Source organism: Leptonychotes weddellii, chromosome 5 (genome assembly GCF_054177405.1).
Source record: "Leptonychotes weddellii isolate Sample4059 chromosome 5, ASM5417740v2, whole genome shotgun sequence".
NCBI lineage: Eukaryota > Metazoa > Chordata > Mammalia > Carnivora > Phocidae > Leptonychotes > Leptonychotes weddellii.
Genome location: NC_138373.1, coordinates 33,649,136 through 33,671,920, shown reverse-complemented (window position 1 = coordinate 33,671,920; position 22,785 = coordinate 33,649,136). Strand labels below are relative to the sequence as shown.

Below are 22,785 nucleotides of genomic sequence, written 5' to 3'. Positions count from 1 at the left end.
CACGGGGCCAAGTTAAATGGGAAACCCTGTGAAGACACATCCCACCGTGCTCAGCACCTACGGGCCTCTCTTTGTAGAAGCTCACGGTTCTCAGTGCCTCACTGCCTGCACCCCAACAGCCCCCAGAGAGCCCTGCCTGTGGCACATTTTACAGACAGGAAAGTGGCATTTGGGGAGGGGAGGTGACAGACCCCAGCTGCCTGAGAGGATGCAGCCGAGTGGAAGCACTGACCCGGGGTTCCCCAGCTCCGTGCGGGACCCTCCCCAGCCTTTCAGCCCCCTCTGCCTCCACCTCCACCCCACATCCATTTTCTGAGCCCCAGGCCCAAGGGGGCCTCCACTGATGGGTTTTGCCTCCTTCCTTAGGACAGAGCCCCTGGACTGCCAGGTTCCCGACCAGGGAGGAGGAGGAGGAAGAGAACTCCATCTGCTGGGGCCTGAGTGTGGCCTGGGGGACAGGCCATCGTCCCAGAATGCCCCTGCCGGAGCCCAGCGAGCAAGAGGGCGAGAGTGTGAAGGCTGGCCAGGAGCCATCCCCGGAGTCCCCTGAGCCAGGCACAGATGTCATTCTTGCAGTCCCCACAAAGCCCAAAGAGTTCTCCAAACTGGTCCTGCTGACGGCCTCCACGGAGAACGTGGATGGGGTGGACTCCCAGCCCAAAGGAGGGCACTGTGGCATGTCCCTGGAGATGTCTGGTCCTGACGCACTGGCCAGGACCCCCCAGATCCTTCCAGTGGAGGAGCAAGTGGGGGCAGTCCAGCCAACCCCCCAGGCCCCTGAGCAGACATGCAGCAAGCCAGATACAGGTGAGTTCCAGGCCTACTGCTCCTGGCCCAGCCCCCTTTGTGGCCCTGCATGCTCAGACATAGGCCCTGTGCACCCCCTTTCTAGGGGGTGGCCTTGGGGTCCCATCTCTGCTCGGAGCTAAGTATCCTTGTCTCTAATCAGGACTCTGTCTCAGGCTGGTGTGATGATCTCAGGATGTCATCCCTGTGTGTCCCCCATTGCTCTCATCCACGCCCTTGGCCTCCAGCCTTGCTTTGTTCCAGCTGACCCAGCCCTCTCTTGTCCTCAGCAGCCCCCAAGCCCCTGGAGTTCCTGAGGACCCCATTCGGGGGCCGCCTCCTGGTGCTCGAGTGCTTCCTGTACAAGCAGGAGAAGGCAGTGGGGGACAAGGTCTACTGGAAGTGCCGTGAACACTGTGAGCTGGGCTGCCGGGGCCGGGCTATCACCCGAGGCCCACGGGCCACAGTGATGCGGGGCCACTGCCACCCGCCCGACGAGGAGGGTCTGGAGGCGCGGCGCCGGAGACAGAAGCTGCCCGGCCCAGCCCTGCCTGAAGGCTTCGGGGTTCCGGAGGGCCCTCGGGGCCGAGTGGAAGAGCCGCTGGAAGGGGTGGGCCCATGGCTGTGCCCTGAGGAGCCAGAGCCCACCCCCAGGTTGGTGCTGAGCAAGCCGGCCGCAGAGGAGGATGAGGGGCTGCGAGCCCTGTCACTGCTGAGCTTGCCCCCCAAGAAACGCCCGACACTGGGGATCGGTGAGTGCCCTGGACCTGGGCTCCACTCTGGGGTAAGTGGGAATCCATGGGTCCTTACCTGTGCCCAGATGGAAACATGGGGTCTCATATGGTTTGTAATGCACTCCAAGTCAACATGGCTGAAAGATAGAAACCTGTCCCAGAAATCATCAAGCCCGGGGGATAGAACTAGTGCTCTAGAACCAGGGGGCTCAAGTCCTTCTGGAACTTTCTGATGCAGCAGGGTCTGGTGTGAGACCCAGAAACCCGAGTTTTAACAGGGCCAGGTGGTCCTGGTAGCCCATGAGGTTAGGGGAAGTTGGCCTAGGGGAGAGCTTTGGACCAGGTTCAAATCACAGCCCCACCTGGTTTCAGTACAGATGCTGAAACTCTGGGGTTTTCGGAACTTTGTCGGGGATGGGTGATCGCTCAGGTGCCAGGGAGATTAGATGCTCAATGTGCAGGAAGCACCCAGGGCCAGTCCCATGTGTGGTGGCGCTGAGTGCCCAGTAGCTGGGGTCTTCTTGGTGGCTTTTATTACCAGCAAGTGGGAGGTGGGCTTGGTCCCAAGGGTTGGCTCCCTTCTGACCCAGATTTGAGGGTTTAAGGATTTAGGGCAGTTGCTGTGCTGGGTACTAGGTGTGGGGGGGAACACTTGTTTTTTACTGTCTATCTTTTGCCACCATTTGAATTTTATGGCGTGTGCATGTGCTATTCAAAAATTAAATAAAAGTATCAAACAAACCCTAAAAAGAGTATGGCCAGGAGTGACTGAACACATAGGCTAGGATGTCAAAGCCAGCTCTGTCCTTCCTGGGTGTGCGACCTTGGATGTGACGTATAACCACCGTGAGCCGTGGCCTCCCCACTGACCTCCAAGAGAGGAACTGCACCTTCTCCCTGGTGCACTGGGTGGGGGCTCGGTGGGAATGCACGTGGGGCCCACACACGCCCAGCTCAGGGGAAGCCACAGCCAGTGTCCACATAAAGGGGAAAAGCCCTTGGCCCCCCACGCCTCCCCAGCCTCCTCTCCTCAGCCTGCCATGACTGCCCCGGGTCCCTCCTCCAGGAGAACCCCGGCCCCTGGAATTCCTGAGGACGTGCTATGGGGGCAGCTTCCTGGTGCACCAGTCCTTCCTCTACAAGCGGGAGAAGGCCGTGGGGGACAAGGTCTACTGGACGTGCCGGGACCATGCACTGCACAGCTGCCGCAGCCGGGCCATCACCCAGGGCCAGCGGGTGACCGTGATGCGGGGCCACTGCCACCCGCCTGATGTGGAGGGCCTGGAAGCCCGGCGGCAGCAAGAGAAAGCCATGGAAACGCTGCAGGCCCGGCCTGGTGGGCCTGGGGGCCAAGTGGACAAGCTGCTCCAAGGCGTGGATGGCCTGCTCTACCGCAGGGGGCCGGGGACTCTGACTCTCACCAGAGCCCGGCCTAGGAAGCGCACAAAAGTCCTTCCGGCCCAGCCCCAGGCCCTGCAGGGATACCGCACTGAGGACCAGGACGAGGACCCCGGTGAGTCCTTCACAGCACTGGCCCAGAGCTGGGCCCCCTCAAGTCTTGCTTCCTCAGGTCCAGGGAGGTAGGAGGGGACCCCAAGACCCTGAATTCCCAATTCCCTCCCCCATCCACCTCTCCCTTTCTCCCCAGGAGGCCCTGAATTCTTGAGGACCCCTCTGGGGGGCAGCTTCCTGGTGTACGAGTCCTTCCTCTACAGGAGGGAGAAGGCGGCCGGGGAGAAGGTGTACTGGACGTGCCGGGACCAGGCCCGCATGGGCTGCCGCAGCCGGGCCATCACGCAGGGCCAGCGGGTGACCGTGATGCGTGGCCACTGCCACCCGCCCGACCTGGGGGGCCTGGAGGCCCTGAGGCAGCGGGAGAAACGCCCGGGTGCGGCTCAGCGGGGGAGCCCAGGTAGGACAGACTGTGGCCAGTGCGCCGTGGTGATGGGCAGGAGACCCAGACGACCAGCCTTTCCCTCTGACCTCCTGTGCCCCTAGCAAGCGTCCTCGCAGCCTTAGGGGAACACTCTGTGAGGGGTTACAGCCCTCTCCTGTTGCTCTCCCCTCCCCTCCTTACCTCAGTCCTACTCTCTCGGGTGGGGGGGGCTCCTCCTGGGCCTGCTCCCTCCAGGAGCTATGCTGTTCTTGCTTTGAGGACAGGGGCCCCCATCACCTCACTGCTGAACCCCAGGACCTGGCTCCCAGCTCTCCCTCCCCAAACCCACCTCTCCCTTTCTCCCCAGGAGGCCCTGAGTTCCTGAGGACCCCTCTGGGGGGCAGCTTCCTGGTGTACGAGTCCTTCCTCTACAGGAGGGAGAAGGCGGCCGGGGAGAAGGTGTACTGGACGTGCCGGGACCAGGCCCGCATGGGCTGCCGCAGCCGGGCCATCACGCAGGGCCAGCGGGTGATGGTGATGCGTAGGCATTGCCACCCGCCCGACCTGGGGGGCCTGGAGGCCCTGAGGCAGCGGGAGCGGCTCCCCAGCCCGGCCCAGAGGGAAGGCTCAGGTGCGGGTGAGGGTGTGGAGCGGGGCAGGTGCTTGGCCCTGGTCTCCCTGCTGGGACCTTCTGTCCGAGGCCCTGTGCCTGGTGGGGTCTAGCCACCCACGTGTGGTAGGCTGTGTGCTCACAGCGTGAGCTCCCTAAAGGCAGGGCTGCATGTGGGCTTCACACTTGTGGCCAGTGCTAGTCTGGGATTGGCTGGCAGCAGAGAGAAACCCACTTAGACAGCTGCAGGGAAGGGGCTGGGGTGGCATGATCCGCTACAGGAAGTGCTCAGCACCCGTTGACGGGGCAATGAGCCTGGACCTCAGGGACCCTCTGCCTGCCCTCTCTAGGTCCTCGTGTTTGTTTTCCTCCCTCCTCCTCCCAGTTCTCTCTAGCCACCCGAACGCCAACATTACATGACCTTTCAATTCAGGGTCTTAAAAGCCTCAAGAGAGAGTTGATTGGTTGTCAGCTGGCCGAGGGGACGGTGGACACCGAGCCAGGAGGCTCCTGGTGCATGGCCCCAACCAGCCGTGGGCCCCGCTGAATGTTCCAGCCCAGGCTTTCACCGGGGTGCTCGCCAGCAAGTGTGGAATCCAAGCCGGGTCAGAGGAGGCCTGCAGGAAAGCAGGGCCAGCCTCCAGGGCAGCACCAGAGCCCTGAGAAGGAGACAGCCGGTCTGTCCTCGAGAGTGCCGGGCCGTGGGCCTTGGGTGGCAGTCCGAGCTGCAGTCCTCAGGGCCCCACAGCACGGGCTGCCGTGGAGACAGAGAGCAGAGTGGGTTCCGTGGGAGGATTGCGGTTTCCTGGGGCAGGCTGGTGGCACAAAGGAAACAGCCTCTGTCCCTGGCGCCCAGGCTCTGCACCCTGCTTCCGAGCTGCCCCATTCACGCTGCCACATTCCTTCCAGGAACCCTCCGGCCGCTGGAGTTCCTGAGGACGTCCCTCGGGGGCAGGTTCCTGGTGTACGAGTCCTTCCTCTACAGGAAGGAGAAGGCGGCCGGGGAGAAGGTGTACTGGATGTGCCGGGACCAGGCCAGGCTGGGCTGCCGCAGCCGGGCCATCACGCAGGGCCAGCTGGTGACGGTGATGCGTAGCCACTGCCACCTGCCCGACCTGGCGGGCCTGGAGGCCCTGAGGCAGCGGGAGCGGCTCCCCAGCGTGGCCCAGCAGGAGGACCCAGGTGCAGATGGGGATGGGGTCAGAGGTGGGAGTACAAAAGAGCTGTGGGCCTCTCGACTCTCCCAGCCTAAGTTTCAGACACCTCAGGGGTCAAGGCACCATCTGAGGAGCTTTGTGCCCTGGCCTTTCCAGAGTCTTCTACCTATCCAGTCCACTGGCACCTTCTCCGGAACCTGAAAACACCCCTAGGTCCATCCCATTCTCAAAATGACTCCCCTTCTAGTTCATTTCCTCTTCTTTCTCTTATCCTAAGAGGGCTTAACAGGTTACAGATCAGTCTCTTGAAAATCAGATGAAAAAACAGGCTGCTCCAGAAGAGCATGCTAATGTTTGTGTGTACACACACACACACACACACACATGCTCATGCCTACATGCGCGTGCACACCAGCATGCACACACGTGCACAATGCACACACTCATACATGCATACACACATGCACACGTGCACATCACCTTACACTCTTAAGATTTTGCCAAGAATTAATTTTATTGAACTGAAAATGGATTCCCTTCACATAAACAGAATAGAAAACCAGTTGTTAGGAAGCATTTTTGTGTTCCATATTAATTCATGTGAATAATAAGGGCCATATCTTATAAAATATGCAAATGAATCCAAGTTGTGTAAAACAACCGAAAGAAATACGATTTCTGCTCAAAAAAAATGGAGGTTTCTGGGAAAAAGCCACTGTTTGGCATCAATAAGAAATAGAAGTCATGGGGGGCGCCTGGGTGGCTCAGTCGGTGAAGCATCTGCCTTCAGCTCAGGTCATGATCTCAGGGTCCTGGGATCGAGTCCCGCATCGGGCTCCCTGCTCAGTGGGGAGCCTGCTTCTCCCTCTCCCTCTGCTGCTCCCCCGGCTCGTGCTCTCTCTCTCTGTCAAATAAATAATCTTTTTTAAAAAATATTTTTTAATATCTTTAAAAGATTTATTTATTTGAGAGAGAGAGAAGGGGTGGGGGGTGGGCAGAGGGAGAAGCAGACCCCCACTGAGCAGGGAACCTGACACGGGGCTTGATCCCCCCAACTCCAGGATCATGACTTGAGCTGAAGGCAGCTGCTTAACTGACTGAGCCACCCAGGCGCCCCAGTAAATAATCTTAAAAAAAAAAAAAAAAGCAATAGGAGTTGTGGGAGGCCTGTGGCACCGTCAAGGGCACCTGGGTTTGATGTCTCATTCAGTCCTGCTCTGCTGAATGACGGGTTGAACGCTGACTCTTGGGGTCCCAAATAGCTTCTTTCACCAGGCACAGGTAGTTGGGGGCGTTCGAAAACCAGAATTCCCAATGACTGCCCAAATCAGAGTCATTCTACCCTGTTTTCTTTATCCTCAAGGCCTTAAGGTCATCGTTACAAAGTGTGTACCTTTAGCTCCAGCAGTCTCAACAAGAATTAACGGGGTACCCGCTCCAGCTCAGTCAGTAGAGCGTGTGACTCTTGATCTTGGGGTTGTGAGTTCGAGCCCCACGTTGGGTGTAGAGATTACTTAAAAAAGGAAAGGGGGGCACCTGAGTGGCTCAGTCTTGGTTAAGTGTCTGACTCTTGATCTCGGCTCAGGTCTTGATCTCAGGGTTGTGAGTTCAGGCCCCGTGTTGGGCTCCGTGGAGCCTACTTAAAAAAAATAATAAAAAAGAAAAGAAAAGAGAATCTTAAACAAGAAAAGAATCATTAATCCATGTTTTCAATTTTCTTTCCTCAGAGAAGATGAAACTTCCGCCAGAAGCGCAGCTGTGCGTCCAGCCTGGCTCTCCGGAAAGCCAGCAGATGTCTGGGTAATTGTGAGTTGTCTCGCGCACACGTCAGCCCAACACATAGTGGCTTATGGCGGCAAACACTTACTGTCTGTCACCGTGTCTGTGGGCAAGATGTCGGGAGAGGTTGGGCTGCTGGTTCTGGCGCAGGGTCTCTCCTGAGGTTGGAGGAAGGACGGGGGCCGGGGCTGCGGTCACCTGAAGGCCTGCGTGGGCTGCAGGCCTCAGCTCCTCGCTGTGTGGGCCGCTCCTCCAACATGACAGCTCTCACCCCCCCAGACGAGGGGCCCGAGGGGGAGGGCAGAGCGAGGGGGAGGCCGCCAGCAAGATCAGTTGGTATTCTCTCCAAGTGCATGTGGGGTGCTGGACGGAACGTGGGCCCTGAGACAAGACTCGTCCAAAACAAGGACTGAAATCACACAAAGTACGTTATCTGTTCACGGCGGAATGAAGCCAGAAAGCAGCAACACAAAGAAAGTTGGGGAACTTTTAAGTATCTGACAGTCAACACACTCCCGAGTGACTTGAAGATATCCCGAGGCAAGTGGAAAATGGTCTGAAGTGAGCGAAATGGAGACACAGCACACGAAGACACGTGGGCGGTGGTAGAGCAGTGCTTGAAGGGAAACTTGTAGCTGGAAAGACTTACATTAAGGAAAAAGAAAGATCTCAGATCAGCAACTTACACTTCCATGTTAGGACCCTAGGAAAAGAAAAATGGAGCAATCCTAAAGCAGGAGGAGGATGAGAAAGGACAGAAATGAATGAAATAGAGAAGAGAAAATGAACGAGACCAAAAGTTGGTTCTTTGAAAGAATCAACAAAATTGACAAACCTTTAACTACATCGCCCCAAAATTGGTTTTTATTTGTTTATTAAATTAATTTATTTTTTCAAAATTGGTTGGTAAAGATAGGGAAGACTCAGGGGCGCCTGGCTGGCTCAGTCAGAGGAGAGTGCGACTCTTGATCTCGGGTCGTGAGTTTGAGCCCCACGTTGGGTGTAGAGATTACTTAAAAAATATATCATTATTTATTTTTTTAAAGATTTTATTTATTTAGAGGTACCTGGGTGGCTCAGTCAGTTAAGCATCTGCCTTCAGCTCAGGTCATGACCCAGGGTCCTGGGCTCGCCCTGCATCAGGCTCCCTGCTCAGCGGGGAGCCTGCTTCTCCCTCTCCCACAAGCTGCTCCCCCTGCTTGTGCTCTCTCTCTCTCTCAGTCTCTTTCTGTCAAATAAATAAATAAAATCTTTAAAAAAGATGTGGGGCTCAATCCCAAGACCCTGGATCATGACCTGAGCCAAAGGCAGATGCTTAACCGACTGAGCCACCCAGGCGCTCCCCCCGCAAATAAAATCTTTAAATAAAATAAAGAGAGGGAAGACTCAAATTATTAAAATCAAGAATGAAAAATGGGGCATTACTGCCTACCCCGCAGGAAAAACCACACACGCACAGAAGGGTCTTAAGGGATGCTATGAGCCGCAGCGTGCCAGGAAACTGGGTGCCCAAGATGAAGTGAAAACGTTCCTAGAAAGGCGAGCTACCAAGGCCGAATCAAGAAGAAATAAAATCTGAATGGACCTGTAACAGGTACAGAGACTGAATTAGTCATTTTAAAACTTTCCACCAAGAAAGGCCCCCGGGGCCTGGATGGCGTCCCTGGTGTCCTCTACCAAACACTCAGCCAAGAATTAGCACCAGCCCTTCACAATCTCTCCCCCAAAGTAGAAAAGGAGGGAGAGGACTTTCGGGGAGAGTGGAAACATCCTCCAAGTGGTTGTGGGGATGGGCACATGGCTATGGATACACCGACCCTGTGGGGTCCCACCCTGACGTCGCGAGCCAGGTGGCGTGGGAAGGACAGCTCAGTAAAGCTGTCTAAAAAAACCAGGAAGGAAGCGACAGTGACTCTCTGAACAGTCTCTCACCCTGCCACTCCTGCTTTGCTCTGTTCCTTGGAAGCCCATTAGCACATGCAGCCCCCACGCAAGGGGAGGGGAATCAGGCTCCTTCCCTCCGTCCCGTCCCCATCCCCTGTGGGAGAGCAAAGAATTGTGGACATTTCCCAAACCCATCACAGTAATCCAAGAGAACTTTTCATTTCTTGACAAAGAATCTTCCGGAGCGGGAGGCGGGACCTCTCAGGAGTGTGGGTCTCCTCCCAGGACACGCTACTGCGTGTTACGGGGCAACTTCCCCTTTTAAAGGAAATGGTGCAATGTGCGTATGCGAACGTGTATAAAAACGACCTAGCTGACCGTTATCTCTAGGGAAAAGGAAACCCTCTATGTTGTCTACTTCTGGATTCGTATAATGAATATCTGTTTCTTTGTAATCAGGAAGGTGGAAGGTACAAAACGGGACAGCGAGTCCCCGTGAGGCCAATCTCCTCCCGACTGAGCAGACAGACTTCGTGTGTTGCCAGCGTCAAGGGTGCGCCGAGTGCGCCCGGGCCCCTGGCCTTTCCCACCCGGTTAGACCTTGCTTCACGCAAACTCTCTTCCACCCTTCCGCAGCGCTGGTGGCCTTCACGTTTCCTCGAGGATCTCCCAGGAGCCCTACTTTGATGGTGTCTCCGAGCAGGCAAACAAGAGTGCCAGGAGCTGGTGGCTCGCAGGTGTGTGCGACCTGGGGCAAAAGGTCCGGCCCACGAAAGAGCTGAAGAAGCGTCTTTCCACAAAAAGGCCTCTTCCCTGTGCTGCTGCTCCGAGCCGCGAGCACCCATCCATTTTCAGAGTGCGTGACTTTGCCGAGAACGGTCCAGTGTGGTATGGGCGCACTCGGAGAAGGTGCCGCTGCTTCCAGCTGAGCAGCCCCGCGGAGCGCCGCCCCCCCACGGGTTTTCCAGACCGGGGCCAAGTGGACCTTCGCGCTCCTGGGCCACCTGCTGCTGGGCTGCAGCCGTCCCTCGTGGCGGCAGAGCAAGCCAAAGCAGAGGCCCCATTACACCCTCTGTCGGAGTCTCTCCCCTTCGCAGGCTTCCGACAAACCAGGGCTGCGGTCCGCACGGCAGGTGTCGTTCCTGGCAGCGGGAGCCAGCCCGGATGCCCACGGGAAGCCGGGGCAGACACCAGCGGGCCGCCGTGTCTGGCTGAGGCAGGAGGAGAGGCAGGCCCGGTGGCTGCGGAGGCCCACCCCGTTCTCCCGGCTGGGAGCGGGCAGCGGGCTGGCCTACCAGGCCGGCGGAGAAGCAGACTGACTTGGGCCCGGAGCTCCCGAGGCAGCTGCTTGCTACCGGGGCGCTACCGGGGCCACGCCTCGTGGCCAGCTTCCTTGCGTGCGCTCTGTGACCTGTGACCAGCCCCCTCTCCTGCCAAGCTGGCCGCGGAGCCTGCTGTCCGGCTGTGGGACAGCGACAGCTTAGGACCCCACTGTCCCTCTGCTTATAGATTTCCCGCCAATAAACCCCGTTTTATGTCTCATCGTGTAGAACTGGTATGTGTGCCCACGTCCCTCGTGCAACAACAGTCGGCCACCACGGAGCCACACGCACTGTGTCTCCGTGCCACGAGGTCGGGAGTTATAGAGCTTGGCTGGGCACCCCCAGAAGAGACTCCCACGCAGCGGGCAGCTCACCTGCCCCAATGCCGGCTGGACCAAGAGCAGGGGGCGTCCTCTGGAGCGGCTGCTGAGAGCTCTGCCCCCGGCCTGCAGGGGGCGCTGCGGCCCTTGCTGGCCATTGCCCTCATTGCCCTGAAAGAGAGGCCTTGGTTCTCCGCGGCGGCCCCTCATCCTGAGCCCCGTCTTTCTCATGAACTGGGGCGAGCTTAAAATGGAAGTGGCACCCCCAAGGACAGGGCAACCTCGACCCCCAATTCAGACCCTGGCTTCCTTCCCAGGCGAGTGCGTGGCCCATCCGCTGACCCGGTTACCAGCTCTGCAGGGCCCTAGCCCAGCAGCCTGGCCCGCAGTCAAGAAGACGGGCCGCGGACCGGCAGCCCACCTCTCAGGTGGGAGGCAGCTGTCTGCCGGAGGACCCCTGTGCTGACGGCCCTCAGCATGGACGCTCTACGCAGGGGGTATGTTTTGAGCAGTGCTCATGGCCATGAAGCCTGCCGCCCTGAGACAGTGAGCTGCCCACGGCCAAGGCCAGAGACACAGCCCTGTGGGAACAGATAGGACACCCCAATCCCGGGCCCATCTTTGTGTCTCAAATACGCATGCCCAGAGAGATGGCCACACCTGGAGGAAGGTCCGTGCCTCTACCCGCTGAGTCTCTGCTCAGCCCCACTGTGGAAGGGGCGCCCCACACGGCATGAGGTGCTCCAGCGAGAAGCGCTGAGTCCCGACGGCTGTTACCCCTGCACGGCCTGCGGGATCTGCTGGCTCTGCAGCCTCCCCAGTCGGCTCTGTGTGGGGTCAGTGACTTCCTCCATCACACGTCCCGTGCCCCTCAGCTTGGCCGAGCTCCAGGATGCGGGACAAGGAGAATCACGGGGACGCAGGCTTCTCCTCATCCTGGATGTTCATGCTGATGACGGCCTGCATGCTCTTCCTCTTCTCTGCTCCTGCTTTGACTTCAGAGGACAGATGGATGGCCCGCGTTGCTTGGACTGAGGATGCTCACGTGGACAGGAATTTTGACACCACCGTCACCTTGGGTGGCCCCCTGGCTGCTCCGGCTCCAGAAGCTTCCTCCCATACGTCCACTTCCTCCACCATTGCCTAGCCACAGAGATGTCCCCTGCCCTGTCCTGTCACGGAGCGAAGTGCACGGGGGCAGGTCCTCAGAAGCTGGCCCCTCCGTGGCTGGAGATGGATCAGCAAGGCAGTGCCCTCCTCCTGCCCTGCTCCTGCTCTGCTGCTAGTGTCCCCCAATAAACCCGATTTTATGATGTCTGCACCACACGGAGCAGGTAGTGACAGTGAGCAACAATTATGAAATTATGTTTCAATTATGAAATTCTTTTTTTTTTTAAAGATTTTATTTATTTATTTGACAGAGAGAGACACAGTGAGAGAGGGAACACAAGCAGGAGGAGTGGGAGAGGGAGAAGCAGGCTTCCCACGGAGCAGGGAGCCCGATGGGGGGCTCGATGCGGGGCTCGATCCCAGGACCCTGGGATCATGACCTGAGGCGAAGGCAGACGCTTAACGACTGAGCCACCCAGGCGCCCCTCAATTATGAAATTCTTAAAAAAATTCACTAGGGATAACAAAAGTATCAACAAGGAGCTCAATTTTTAAAAGTGGGGAGCAGTGGCCAGCTATGGGAGCCCCAGCCCCCAGTCCCTGTCCCCAGGGTGGTGAGGTGAGCATCATCAAAATGCTTCTCACGGCTCTGCTCCCCCTTGGTCCCCGCCCAGCCTCAGGTCCCCACATCCTTCCTGCAGGAAGGTGGCACCAAGGACCTCCTCGGGCCCTAAGTCAGCAGAGGCTTCTCAGAGCTCGCTCGCGCTCAGGCTCTGACCACCCCCTGCCGACCCCTCCCAAGGACCGCTCCTCTCAGTCCTTGGCCTCCCTGGAGGGCTGCTCTGCCTCCACCCAGCCTAGAAGCTGTGTGGTTGGTGTTGTGGGGACTGGACCTCAGCCCCTCTCTGCCCGGCTGCTTGGAGGGTTCCCGGTTTGTCAGTCTGCAGCATGAGCCTCATGGCCTTGGCCCTGACTAACCTGTGGGCATGGGGCACAGGCAACAACAGGGGGCATCTACCTGTTGTCCGCCTCGCGACGGTTCTGCCACACAAGGAGAAACCCAGAGCTGTGCTTGACGCTGTCCTGCCTGTCCCCGTTAACTGTGACTGCCCACCGGCGCCGCCCTGCCTGTCACCCACACGCCACACGGTTCACCCATTCAAAGTGTGACACAGTGGCACTTAGTATATGAGTGGTGCGTCCATCCCCGCCATCTAATTCCAGAATATTCATCACCCCGAAAGGAAACCCCAGACCCATTAGCCTCACTCGCTCTGTGGTTCCTTTCTCTGGCGCTGGGAGGTTTTGGGGAATTCAGGGGTCTTAGTCCACTCAGGCTGTCATAACAAATACCATAGATGGGGGGTGGGGCGCAATTAAACAACCCACTTGTTTCCTCAGAGTCCTGGAGGCTGGAAGCCCGAGATCAGAGTGCAAGCACAAGCGAGTTCTGACGAGAGCCTCCTTCCTGAGGTGTAACGACTGCCTTCTTGCTGGGTCCTCTTCTGGGGCAGGGGGCTGACTAGCTAACTCCCTGACCTCTGCTCCTAAGGGCACTAATCCATCATGAAGCTCCACTCTGACCTAAACACCTCCCCAAAGCTCCACTTCCTAAGATCATCACAGTTGATTAGGGTTTCAGCATACGAATTTCAGAGGGACACATTCACACCACAGCGCCCGCTGAGGCACTCCTATAGTAAAGAGAACACTTTAGGGGCGCCTGGGTGGCTCAGTTGGTTGGGCGGCTGCCTTCGGCTCAGGTCATGATCTTGGAGTCCCTGGATCGAGTCCCGCATCGGGCTCCCTGCTCGGCAGGGAGTCTGCTTCTCCCTCTGACCCTCCTCCCTCTCATGCTCTCTGTCTCTCATTCTCTCTGTCTCAAATAAATAAATAAAATCTTAAAAAAAAAAAAAAAAAAGAGAACACTTTAGTTGGTCCTTACATTAATAAACATCCCCATCCCGAGCCCCAGCCACTTGCCTGCACGACCACAGCAGCCTCTGGTGTCCCCTTTCTGCAGTCCATCCCTATGATAGCCACATAGCCAGGGGCTTTTCTACAGCGCAGTCCCATCATGCAACACCTGGCCCAGGTGTTCGCTCTCTGGTTTCCACATCAAGTACGACTGCCTGGTTCAAGGACCGAAAGCCAGAGGTACTGGGGCGGGGCGTCCTCTGGAGACCAGCCAAGGACAGGGCAGCCCCTGGCCTTGGGCCGTATCCTCACCACAGCCCTACAAGAGCTCAGACCCTTTTGGCTGCCCACCCCACTGTCCCCCCAAGGGCTTGAAGGGCACTAGAAGGGCCCCTGAGCTTTGGAAATGAGGCCTTGGGCTCTGGCCTCTCACCCCCAATGCTTGAGAGAAAGGAGGAGCATTTGCCTAGCACCTAGCAAGTACTCAAAAATATTTGTTAAAGATGTCATTAAGTGAAGAGGGGACGGGTGGGGGCCCAGTCAGGGTGCTGCTCAGGCCCCTGTCCCACATCTGTTGGACTCTTGATGGTTGAAGTGACCCAAATGTCCATCGACTGATGAATGGATGAAGAAAATATGGGCTAGCTATACCATGGACTATCACGCAGCCTTTAAAAAGAGGGAAATCTGTCATATGCCGTGACATGGATGACCCCAGGGGACATTATGTGAAGTGAAACAAGTCAGTCACAAAAGGACAAATATTGTGTGATTCTACTTACATGAACTACCTAAAGTAGTAAAAAAAAAAAATCACAGGGTAAGTAGAAAGGTGGTTCTGGGGGGCTGGGAGAGGGGAGGGGAATTCGTGTTTGATGGGCTAGACCTTCAGCATTGCACAATGATGCGAATATACTTAACACTAATGAAATATTCACTTAAAAATGGCTAAGATGATAAACTTAATGTTAGGTGTTGTTTACCACTGAAAAAAGAAAAATGAGCGGATGCCAAGAGCCAGAAGGTGTTTGTAATTAATGCCTTCCCCCCAAAGACTCTGGCTGCCAGAGAGGTTGTAGAGGGTGAGAGTGGGGAGCTGGACCTCAGTTTGGAGTGTGATTTGCCCAAGGAAGAGATGGTAGTGGCCCAGACTAGGGAGGTGGCAGCAAGGACAGAAAAGGGACAAGAGATGAGATGTCATGAGTTGACTTGTGCACTCCCTGTTCATGTGTGGGAGTCCTACCCCCCAGTACCAGAGTGTGATCCTATTTGGAAATGAGTCATTGCAGATGCAATTAGTTAAGATGAGGTCATACTGACCTAGGGTGGACGCCTAAGTCAATATGATTGGTGTCCTTATAAAAAAGGGAAATTTGGACACAGACCCATGCACACAGGGTGAACACCATGTGAAGATGGAGCCAGACATCGAGGTGATGCTTCTACAAGCCAAGGAACACCCGTGATGACCAACCTCTAGAAGCTAGTGGAGAGGCATCGAACAAATCCATGCTGATAGCTCTCAGAAGGAACCCTCCCTGCTGACGGCTTGGTCTTGGAATTCCAGCCCCCAATCTGTGGGACTCTGCTAGGAAAGCAAAGGGAAGACAACAACTAGATGGAGCAGGAGGTGCGCCGGTGAAGCTAAGTTGTGCCAGTTGGTGTAACGAGCAAACCTTCAATCTCAACAGTTACGCAACACATGTTTTTTTCTCATGCATCCCCACACTTCGGGTTGGTGGGCACCTTCCACCAGGTCACTCAGGAATCCAGCTCCTTCCACCCTCCCCAGGCCCTGGGTATCTCCCACATCTAGTTGGTGAAGGGAGGAGAGAGAGCCCTGGCAGAGACTTACATGTGCGTGCTGCAAACCTGGAGATCATGTTAAATACAGGTTTGGATGAAGGAGGTCTAGGGTGGAGGCTGAGAATCTGCATTTCTAACAAGCTCCTCAGTGATGCTGATGCTGCTGGTCTGGGCCCCCACTTTGAGTAAGGAGAGGCATCACTCCTGCCCATGCCCCATTGGCCTGAACTCATTCCCATAGTCAAATGCAAGGGAGGCAGGGAAATGAAGTTCAGCTGTTTTTGCGGAGCTGGAGGAACCAGGATCAGTAAACACAGGTAGAGGGCGGGAGCAGGTAGGAGGGTCCTAGCCCTCCCACCACAGCAGTCCCGTTATTCTGCAGGGACCAAGGGGAAGTACTCACTGAGACTGTGGGGCCCTTCAGCCTTCCCGAACTCTCTGTAAGTGACAGGGTGAGAGCCAAGGTCTTCTTTTTTTTTTTTTTTAAGATTTTTATTTATTTGAGAGAGCGAGCCCATGAGAGGGGGGAGGGTCAGAGGGAGAAGCAGACTCCCCGCTGAGCAGGGAGCCCGATGCGGGACTCGATCCAGGGACTCCAGGATCATGACCTGAGCCGAAGGCAGTCGCTTAACCAACTGAGCCACCCAGGCGCCCCAGAGCCAAGGTCTTCTTTAGTTTGAGGCTCTGTGAGCCATCTGGGACTGGAGCTTGCAATGAGACCCTGCCCCTCATCTCAGTGCCCCAGTCCTAGAACTGAGCACCCCGTCCCTGTCATCCAATAGCTCCTCTGCAGGAGACTGAGCCCTTGGGGAACGGGAGGCTGAAGTACAGTAGACTGGATGGACAGCTTGGTCCATCCCTGCCAGGACAGGTGCCTGTCCCTACTCTACTCTCCCTACTGACCCCTGTCCCTGTCCCCCACCTAGCCCTTTCCTGGGCAATCTGTGACCCTGGAGGTGACACTCCCCACACACCTCCATCACAGAGGCCATGGCCCAGGCCTGCGGTCCCCAGATGCTGCCTGTGGGCCAGAGACTTAGGAGGACACCTACAAGCCCCAGCAGCAACTGCCTCTCTCTGTACCCCCCTTCATGAGAGAAGGGGGCCAGGTCAAAGGGTGGCCCCCGGTCATTCCCTGGTTAGGGGGGCCTTAGACACAGGTTGTCTGCTGGGCTAGCATGTGCATGTGAGACTCCCAGTCCAGTGCTCAGCAGGGCCAGGAAATTGGGAGGCGAGTCCCGGCCAGCCTGGCAGCTGACAGGGCTTCCCCAGGAGGCGATCCTGGTGTCCAATTCGAGTTTCAGCAAGCCCACCTCCTTCGAATGTTCACCCCCGGGGCTGCCCGCCCCTAGGATCCAGGAGCCTTATCACGAGAGACACTAACTGCTAGGTATCCGGTCCCATCGTCGCTACCCACATCTTGGCCTTTCTAGAATCCTTCCTGCACGCCCCTAGCTGATGGGCGGGCACAGTCCGTCAGGGCTGGACAGCTTGGTGAAGGCCTGCGGAGAGGTGGGGAGGCTGGATTGAGGGGCAACGGATCTGGGCGGGGCGGGGCCGCTCCGGGGCCCGGGCCACCACCCATCTCCTCCCCGGCGCCGCCCCCGCCCTCCCACGCACCTGCGCTGGCCTCCCCCCAAGCCCTGGGGGCAGCCGGCGGGCGGCGCTGGGAGATCAGAGGATTCGGAGGAGTTGGTCCCGGGGGAGGGGGCGGGGAATTTCCCCCCACGCCTGCCTGGGCCTGCTCCCCTCCCCCTCCCCCGCCAGGTTGGGTGTGGGGGGGCTCTGCTGGGGGAATTCCACTGCGCTGCGAGGGCTCCAGCGAGCCTGGGCTGGGGGTCCTACGGAAAGAAGGGGGAAGAGAGGAGAGGACAGGCTGGGAACAGGGGCGCAGCTGCCTTCCTCCCCAGACACCAGCTGCCCCTGCCTGTCCGGGATTGAACGTCCACCATTCCCGCCTGTCTCGCGGGCGCGGGGGCAGGGAGTGGCACTTCCTCCGTCAAACCAGAGGCATTCGGTACTTGGGGAGAGGGGCCTGAGGATGTGAAAGAGGGTGTGCGTTTGAGCTTCCGACAATGAATGGGTGACAGACTGGGAGTGCGTGCGTGCACTTGATTCAAGGGAGGGTGTCCCAGGGGCGTGTGGTCTCGGGAGAGGGTCGTGTATCACCCCCATTGGGGTCCGTCTGTCCACCAGCCTGGCCTGTCCTCCTCCACACACCGCTAGAACCTGCACGGACCTTGAGAAGGGAAGGGGAGGGGAGAAGCGTGCCGGGACACCGAGGGTCCCGGGGCAGTGTGTGGGGGGGGGGGCGGTTGGCGTGGGAGGCGTCTGGACCTGCTGCCTCCGCTCCAGTCTCGGGCGGGGCTTCCCGGCCTCGGGGGAATGGAGTGGGGAGGGAGGGACTCAAGGGGGAGGGACCCACAGAGGGACGCGAGGGGGGCAGGAGCCAGTGCGTTAGAGACCTGAGCGAGGGAGACACAGAGAGCAAGGCGCAGCGGGAGGGGGCGGGCGTGGAAGCCGAGGCAAGACCCGAGCACTGAGGGGCAGTGACGGAGAACGCCCCTGGCCAGAGAACCCCGGGGATACCCCCAGTGGGGACACAGGGGCAAAGAGACGCCTTCAGGGGCGGAAACCCTGGGAGGCATATACACCGCCCCAGACGGAGAGCGCCGCCCAGAGTGGGACGAGAACAGACGGTCAGAGGACAACGCCCCCCCAGGTCGCCTGGAAGACCCCGGAGCGACCCCGGGGGCGGCATGGAGCGTGCGTGGGCCAGGGCAACCCCTCTTTGGTTGGGGGCGATGGAGACACGGACCCCGCGGGGCCTCCTCCTTCTCTTCCTCTTCCTCCCGCTGCTGCCGCCACGCGGCGCCTCCGCCGGGAGCCTGCACAGCCCAGGTGAGTCTTGGCCCGACGACTGAGCCGTGGTCACCACTCTCTCCTCTGCCTCCGCACCTAGAACCGGGTTCCGAGGCTGAGGAGGGGGCAGAGCAGGTGGCGGGAGCAGCTGAGCAGCCTCAGGGCCCCGTAGGCGTCGGGGGCGCTGACTGGGGAGCCGGGTGGCAGTTGGGGGGGGCTGAAGATGCGGGGGAAGGTGCGGACCTCCCCAGTCCCCGCGGTCGCCGTGCAGGCCTGTCCGAGTGCTTCCAGGTGAATGGCGCCGACTACCGCGGCCACCAGAACCGCACGGGGCCGCGCGAGGCCGGCCGCCCGTGCCTGTTCTGGGACCAGACGCAGCAGCACAGCTACAGCAGCGCCAGCGACCCCCAGGGCCGCTGGGGGCTGGGCCCGCACAACTTCTGCCGGTGAGGGGCGGGGCCTGCGCTGGGGGCGGGGCTGCGCGCCGCGGGGTCTGCGGGGTCCTGGGGCAGGGCCTCGCTGTGGGCGCAAGGGAGGTCTTGGCTGGGCGGATACAAAGTCCACCCGGAGGGTCTGGGAGCGGAGCCTCGGCGAGGGACGAGGCCTAGCCCGTCCTGGGGGCGGGGCTGGACGCTCGGAACCTTGTCGCGCGTGGGACCCGCCTTAGGTGCCCAGAGTCTGCAGTCTCGGGTCAGGCCTGGGCATTCAAGGAGTCCGCGCGGGCGGGACCCAGTCGTGGGGCGAGCCCTGGAGTGAGGGGCCGGGCCCTTGCCATACAACTGACTTGAGAGCCCCAACTCGTTATGGAGGGATTGGGGGCTCAGAGCCACAACTGCTGTCTGGAGCTGAGCTGGAGAACACCACCAAGCTCAGGGCTCACCACTTTTGCTCTAAAGCGGGGTCCCAGCCCAAGGGAAGTGGCTGAGGCTCAAGGCAGAGTTGGGGACACTACTGGTGGCCTCAAAGTCCTCACGTATAAGGGCACGTCCTAGCAACAGCTGAAGCCCCAAATACGCCCTCAGGGCCCCTTGAAGGACTTCCCACCAACCCCTCGGAAGTCGACATCCAGAAGCACGTGGGACAAACCAGAATTTGTGCGACAACGGAGAGGAACACACAAAGTTCTAACACACACGGTGGCCATTTTGCGAATAGGCTGTGGGGTGGGGCCTGGGATCTGCAGCCTTTGGGGTGGCGGATCCGGACCACTTGTCCCCCACCGGCAGGAACCCCGACGGCGACGTGCAGCCGTGGTGCTACGTAGCCGAGACGGAGGAGGGCATCTACTGGCGCTACTGCGACATTCCCACGTGCCACAGTGAGTGGGCCCGGCTGGACAGGCCTGGGAACGCTGGGCTGCCTGGCTGGAGTTCTCTTTTGGGGGCACGCACAGAGCCTGACTCTGCTGCCCCCTCAGTGCCTGGATACCTGGGCTGCTTCGTGGATTCCGGGGCACCCCCCGCCCTCAGCGGCCCCAGTGGCACCTCAACGAAGCTCACGGTCCAGGTGTGCCTTCGCTTCTGCCGCATGAAGGGCTACCAGGTACTGCCTCCCACCTCTGGCCCAGAACGGGGACCCCTCAACTTGACCTCAGGACCCAGATCAAGCCCCAACTCTGACGTCAAACCCTGACGCTGATTTTGGAACCTCCAGCCCGATTCCCGCTTGCGACCCAGACCCTAGGCTCCCACTACCCCGCCCCTGCCCCAACCACTGCCTCTGGGGTCACCCAGTCTGTGCTCCCAGCTGGCGGGCGTGGAGGCTGGCTACGCCTGCTTCTGTGGCTCTGAAAGCGACCTGGACCGGGGACGCCCGGCCCCAGCTACCGATTGTGACCAGATTTGCTTCGGCCACCCGGGCCAGCTGTGCGGCGGCGACGGCCGTCTGGGCATCTACGAAGGTGAGGAGTGAGCGGGGAAGAGGGGCCTGGGGGAGCGGCGGAGTCTGGGTGAGACCCGGGAGCGCGATGCCCTCATGGGGGGGCGGGATCTGGGACGCGCAGAAGAGGCGACCGGGCCGATCTCGGGGGTCAGGGGCGCGGCCTGGGGTTGAGGGCGGGGCTTGAGAGGAGTCACAGTCCTCGGAAGGAGTGGGACCCGGCTCAGGCGGCAGGGAGGCAGGTCTGGGGTCGGCCCCCCCCCGGGGAGGGAGAGGAGCCTGGCCCCGCGGTTCTGACGGCAGGCCCCGCCCACAGTGTCCGTGGGCTCCTGCCAGGGCAACTGGACCGCTCCTCAGGGCGTCGTCTACTCCCCGGACTTCCCGGACGAGTACGGGCCGGACCGGAACTGCAGCTGGGCGCTGAGCCCGCCGGGCGCCGCGCTGGAGCTCACCTTCCGCCTCTTCGAGCTGGCCGACCCGCGCGACCGGCTGGAGCTGCGCGACGCCGCCTCGGGCAGCCTGCTCCGTGCCTTCGACGGCGCCCGCCCGCCGCCGCCCGGGCCGCTGCGCTTGCGCGCCGCCGCGCTGCTGCTCACCTTCCGCAGCGACGCGCGCGGCCACGCGCAGGGCTTCGCGCTCACCTACCGCGGTGAGAGCCCGCCTGGTCGCCCGCCGCCCGCCGCCCCGCCGCCCCGCCTCACACTTCTCTCCGCAGGGCTGCAGGACGCCGCTGACGACCCGGCGCCCAAGGGCTCGGCCCAGACCCCTGCAGCGCCCCCCGACTGGGCCAACGTGAGCTGCAGCCCCCGGCCTGGGGCTCCGGAGGCCGCGATGGGGGGTGAGGCGGGGCGTGTGAGGCGGGAGGGCGTTTGGGGAGCCGCCCCTTCCAGACCCCGGCCTCACAGCACCGTGCGCCCGCAGCCCGGGTCTTCTCGACGGTGACGGCCATCTCGGTGCTGCTGCTGCTGCTGCTGTCGCTGCTGCGTCTGCTGCGCCGACGGTGCGCCCCCTGGGACGGGGCCTGAGGGCGGACGCCTCGGTGCCCCGGGGCGGGGGGGGGACCCCGCTGGGAAGCTGGGGCCTCCAAGGGGACCGGGGCTGGGAGGAAATCCTGGGTTCTTGAGGGCCGAGGCCTTGCGTCCACACAGGGATTTGCGCGTGGGATCGCAGGCGAAGCAAGATGCTGGAGGTAAGTTGGTTGGGGCTTCGGCTGACGTCTGCTCCCTCTCTAGGAGCTGTCTGCTGGCTCCGGGGAAAGGCCCCCCGGCGTTGGGGCCTTCCCGGGGCCCTGGGAGAAGCTGGGCTGTGTGGTACCGCCGGCCTCGAGGGGTGGCCCTGCCCTGCCCTCCCGGGGACCCTCAGACTGAGGGTCTAGCCGCGAGTTACCGGCCCCTGAGCGCCTCCAGCCAGAGTTCCCTGCGCTCGCTCATCTCTGCTCTCTGACTCGGGACCCCCAGGGTCCACTGGACCCTCCCCAGCGGAATGGACACCTGAGACTTCATGCCGCACTCTGCGTTGACCTTCCGCCCCTGTAAGGGCATCTCTGTCCCTGGTCATCCGTGGAGGCCAGGCATTGGACAGGAAGCATCTGATGCTGTTATTGAGAACTTGGTCTGACCCTCGGGGTCCAGATGGTTGAGACCCAAGGGCAAGAGGAATCCCAGCTTCCCTTCCTCATGAACCTTGAAACGGGGGTCTCTGATTTCAGGTTGCTTTGAGAGCTTCTTGGGGTGGTCCTGGACTGCTGCCCTAAGGGAAATGTGAGAGGTCGAGAAAAGTAGTCAAAAGACCAACGGTAGACTTTGAATAAAGGACCTATTTTGGTACAGGGCTCTGCAAGTTGCTGCGTAATGAGAGGGATTATGTTAATGAGGGTATCGGAGCCAAGGTTGGGTGTATCCATGCAAATTAAGGTCGGTCCCCACAAGGGGTGATTTGGAGCCTCCTGGAATGCTGAAGACTGAGGAACTGAGGAGGCGAAAGGATGCGTGGGCGGGGTCCTGTAGAAGGGGAGGAGGAGGAAGCCGGTTGTGGGCGGGTTTAAGCCGAAGAAGGCACGCATTCCTGGACCCGGTTTAGGATGAACCCGGGAAGGGACCGACGTTTCTCCCTTGGCCTCCTACCTTCTCTCTTCCCCTCTGTTTCCTGTCTTTTCTGGGTGGAACCGAAGGTGCCCTTGTTGTGGAAAATAATCAGACCCTCGAGAAACCAAGTGACACTCGAAGAAGTAGGAGAACTCGGGTTTATTTTACGCCAGCGGACCCAGACGAGCTCGCACTCGAAATTCTGGGCCCCGGGCAGCGGGGTTACAGGGTTTTTATAGGGGGGTGCAGCGGGTCAGGTTCCAAGGGCTATGCTGGCTGCTGGTATATGGATTTACCTGGGGGAGCGGGGGGGCCTGCTTTAGGCAGGAACAGCGGTTAGGGAGCTTGTGGCGGGAAGCCTGTTCAGAAGCAGAAACGGCTGGTTATCTCTTGCTCCCAGCGGGACTTCTGGTTATCTCTTGCTCTACCACCTGAGCTAGCAACTTTCCATCCTCTGGGGCCTGCTGGCCTGGGCCTGCTCTGGGTAATTTTCCTCTTCACCCCCAGTGGGCGATAACAGGGAGCGAGTTTGACCGAGCCCAGGTTATAAGGAGCCTGGCCTGAAGGGCAGGGCATGGCCCGAGGGTGCTGGGCGCGTCACACACACCTGTAGAGGCCTGGGCATCTCAGCGTGGCTTGCTGCGCTCCGGCTGAGTCGGG

At 59.6% G+C, this 22,785-nt stretch overlaps 2 protein-coding genes across 12 annotated transcripts in view; both read left to right on the top strand.

Moving 5' to 3' along the window:
- Positions 1–11,792, top strand: part of FLYWCH1 (FLYWCH-type zinc finger 1) — a 24,164-nt gene extending 12,372 nt beyond the window's left edge. For 2 of the 8 annotated variants that reach the window (XM_081820241.1, XM_081820240.1), the window contains exons 3-10: positions 367–807; positions 1,077–1,538; positions 2,587–3,033; positions 3,169–3,432; positions 3,764–4,027; positions 4,916–5,188; positions 6,891–6,963; positions 9,463–11,792. In XM_081820241.1, coding sequence (XP_081676367.1) covers positions 474–807; positions 1,077–1,538; positions 2,587–3,033; positions 3,169–3,432; positions 3,764–4,027; positions 4,916–5,188; positions 6,891–6,963; positions 9,463–10,243 — 2,898 coding nt within the window. In that variant the 5' untranslated portion in view covers positions 367–473 and the 3' untranslated portion in view covers positions 10,244–11,792. Of the gene's footprint in view, positions 1–366; positions 808–1,076; positions 1,539–2,586; positions 3,034–3,168; positions 3,433–3,763; positions 4,028–4,915; positions 5,189–6,890; positions 6,970–9,285 lie in introns of all 8 variants that reach the window. The other 6 variants (XM_081820242.1, XM_081820246.1, XM_081820247.1 and 3 more) reach the window with 6 other exon arrangements.
- Positions 11,793–17,759: 5,967 nt separating this feature from the next.
- KREMEN2 (kringle containing transmembrane protein 2) lies at positions 17,760–21,865 on the top strand. 4 transcript variants are annotated; one of them, XM_081819128.1, is made up of 9 exons: positions 17,760–18,202; positions 18,435–18,609; positions 19,390–19,481; positions 19,581–19,705; positions 20,027–20,063; positions 20,358–20,690; positions 20,757–20,879; positions 20,963–21,041; positions 21,274–21,865. In XM_081819128.1, exons 1-9 carry the CDS (start codon positions 18,061–18,063, stop codon positions 21,482–21,484), a joined length of 1,317 nt encoding a protein of 438 aa, XP_081675254.1. In that variant the 5' UTR covers positions 17,760–18,060; the 3' UTR covers positions 21,485–21,865. The 4 variants fall into 4 exon arrangements, with proteins under 4 accessions (XP_081675254.1, XP_081675253.1, XP_081675256.1 ...); XM_081819127.1 differs by having other exon boundaries at positions 19,910–20,063; XM_081819130.1 differs by lacking the exon at positions 20,963–21,041.
- The last annotated feature ends 920 nt before the right edge of the window (positions 21,866–22,785 follow it).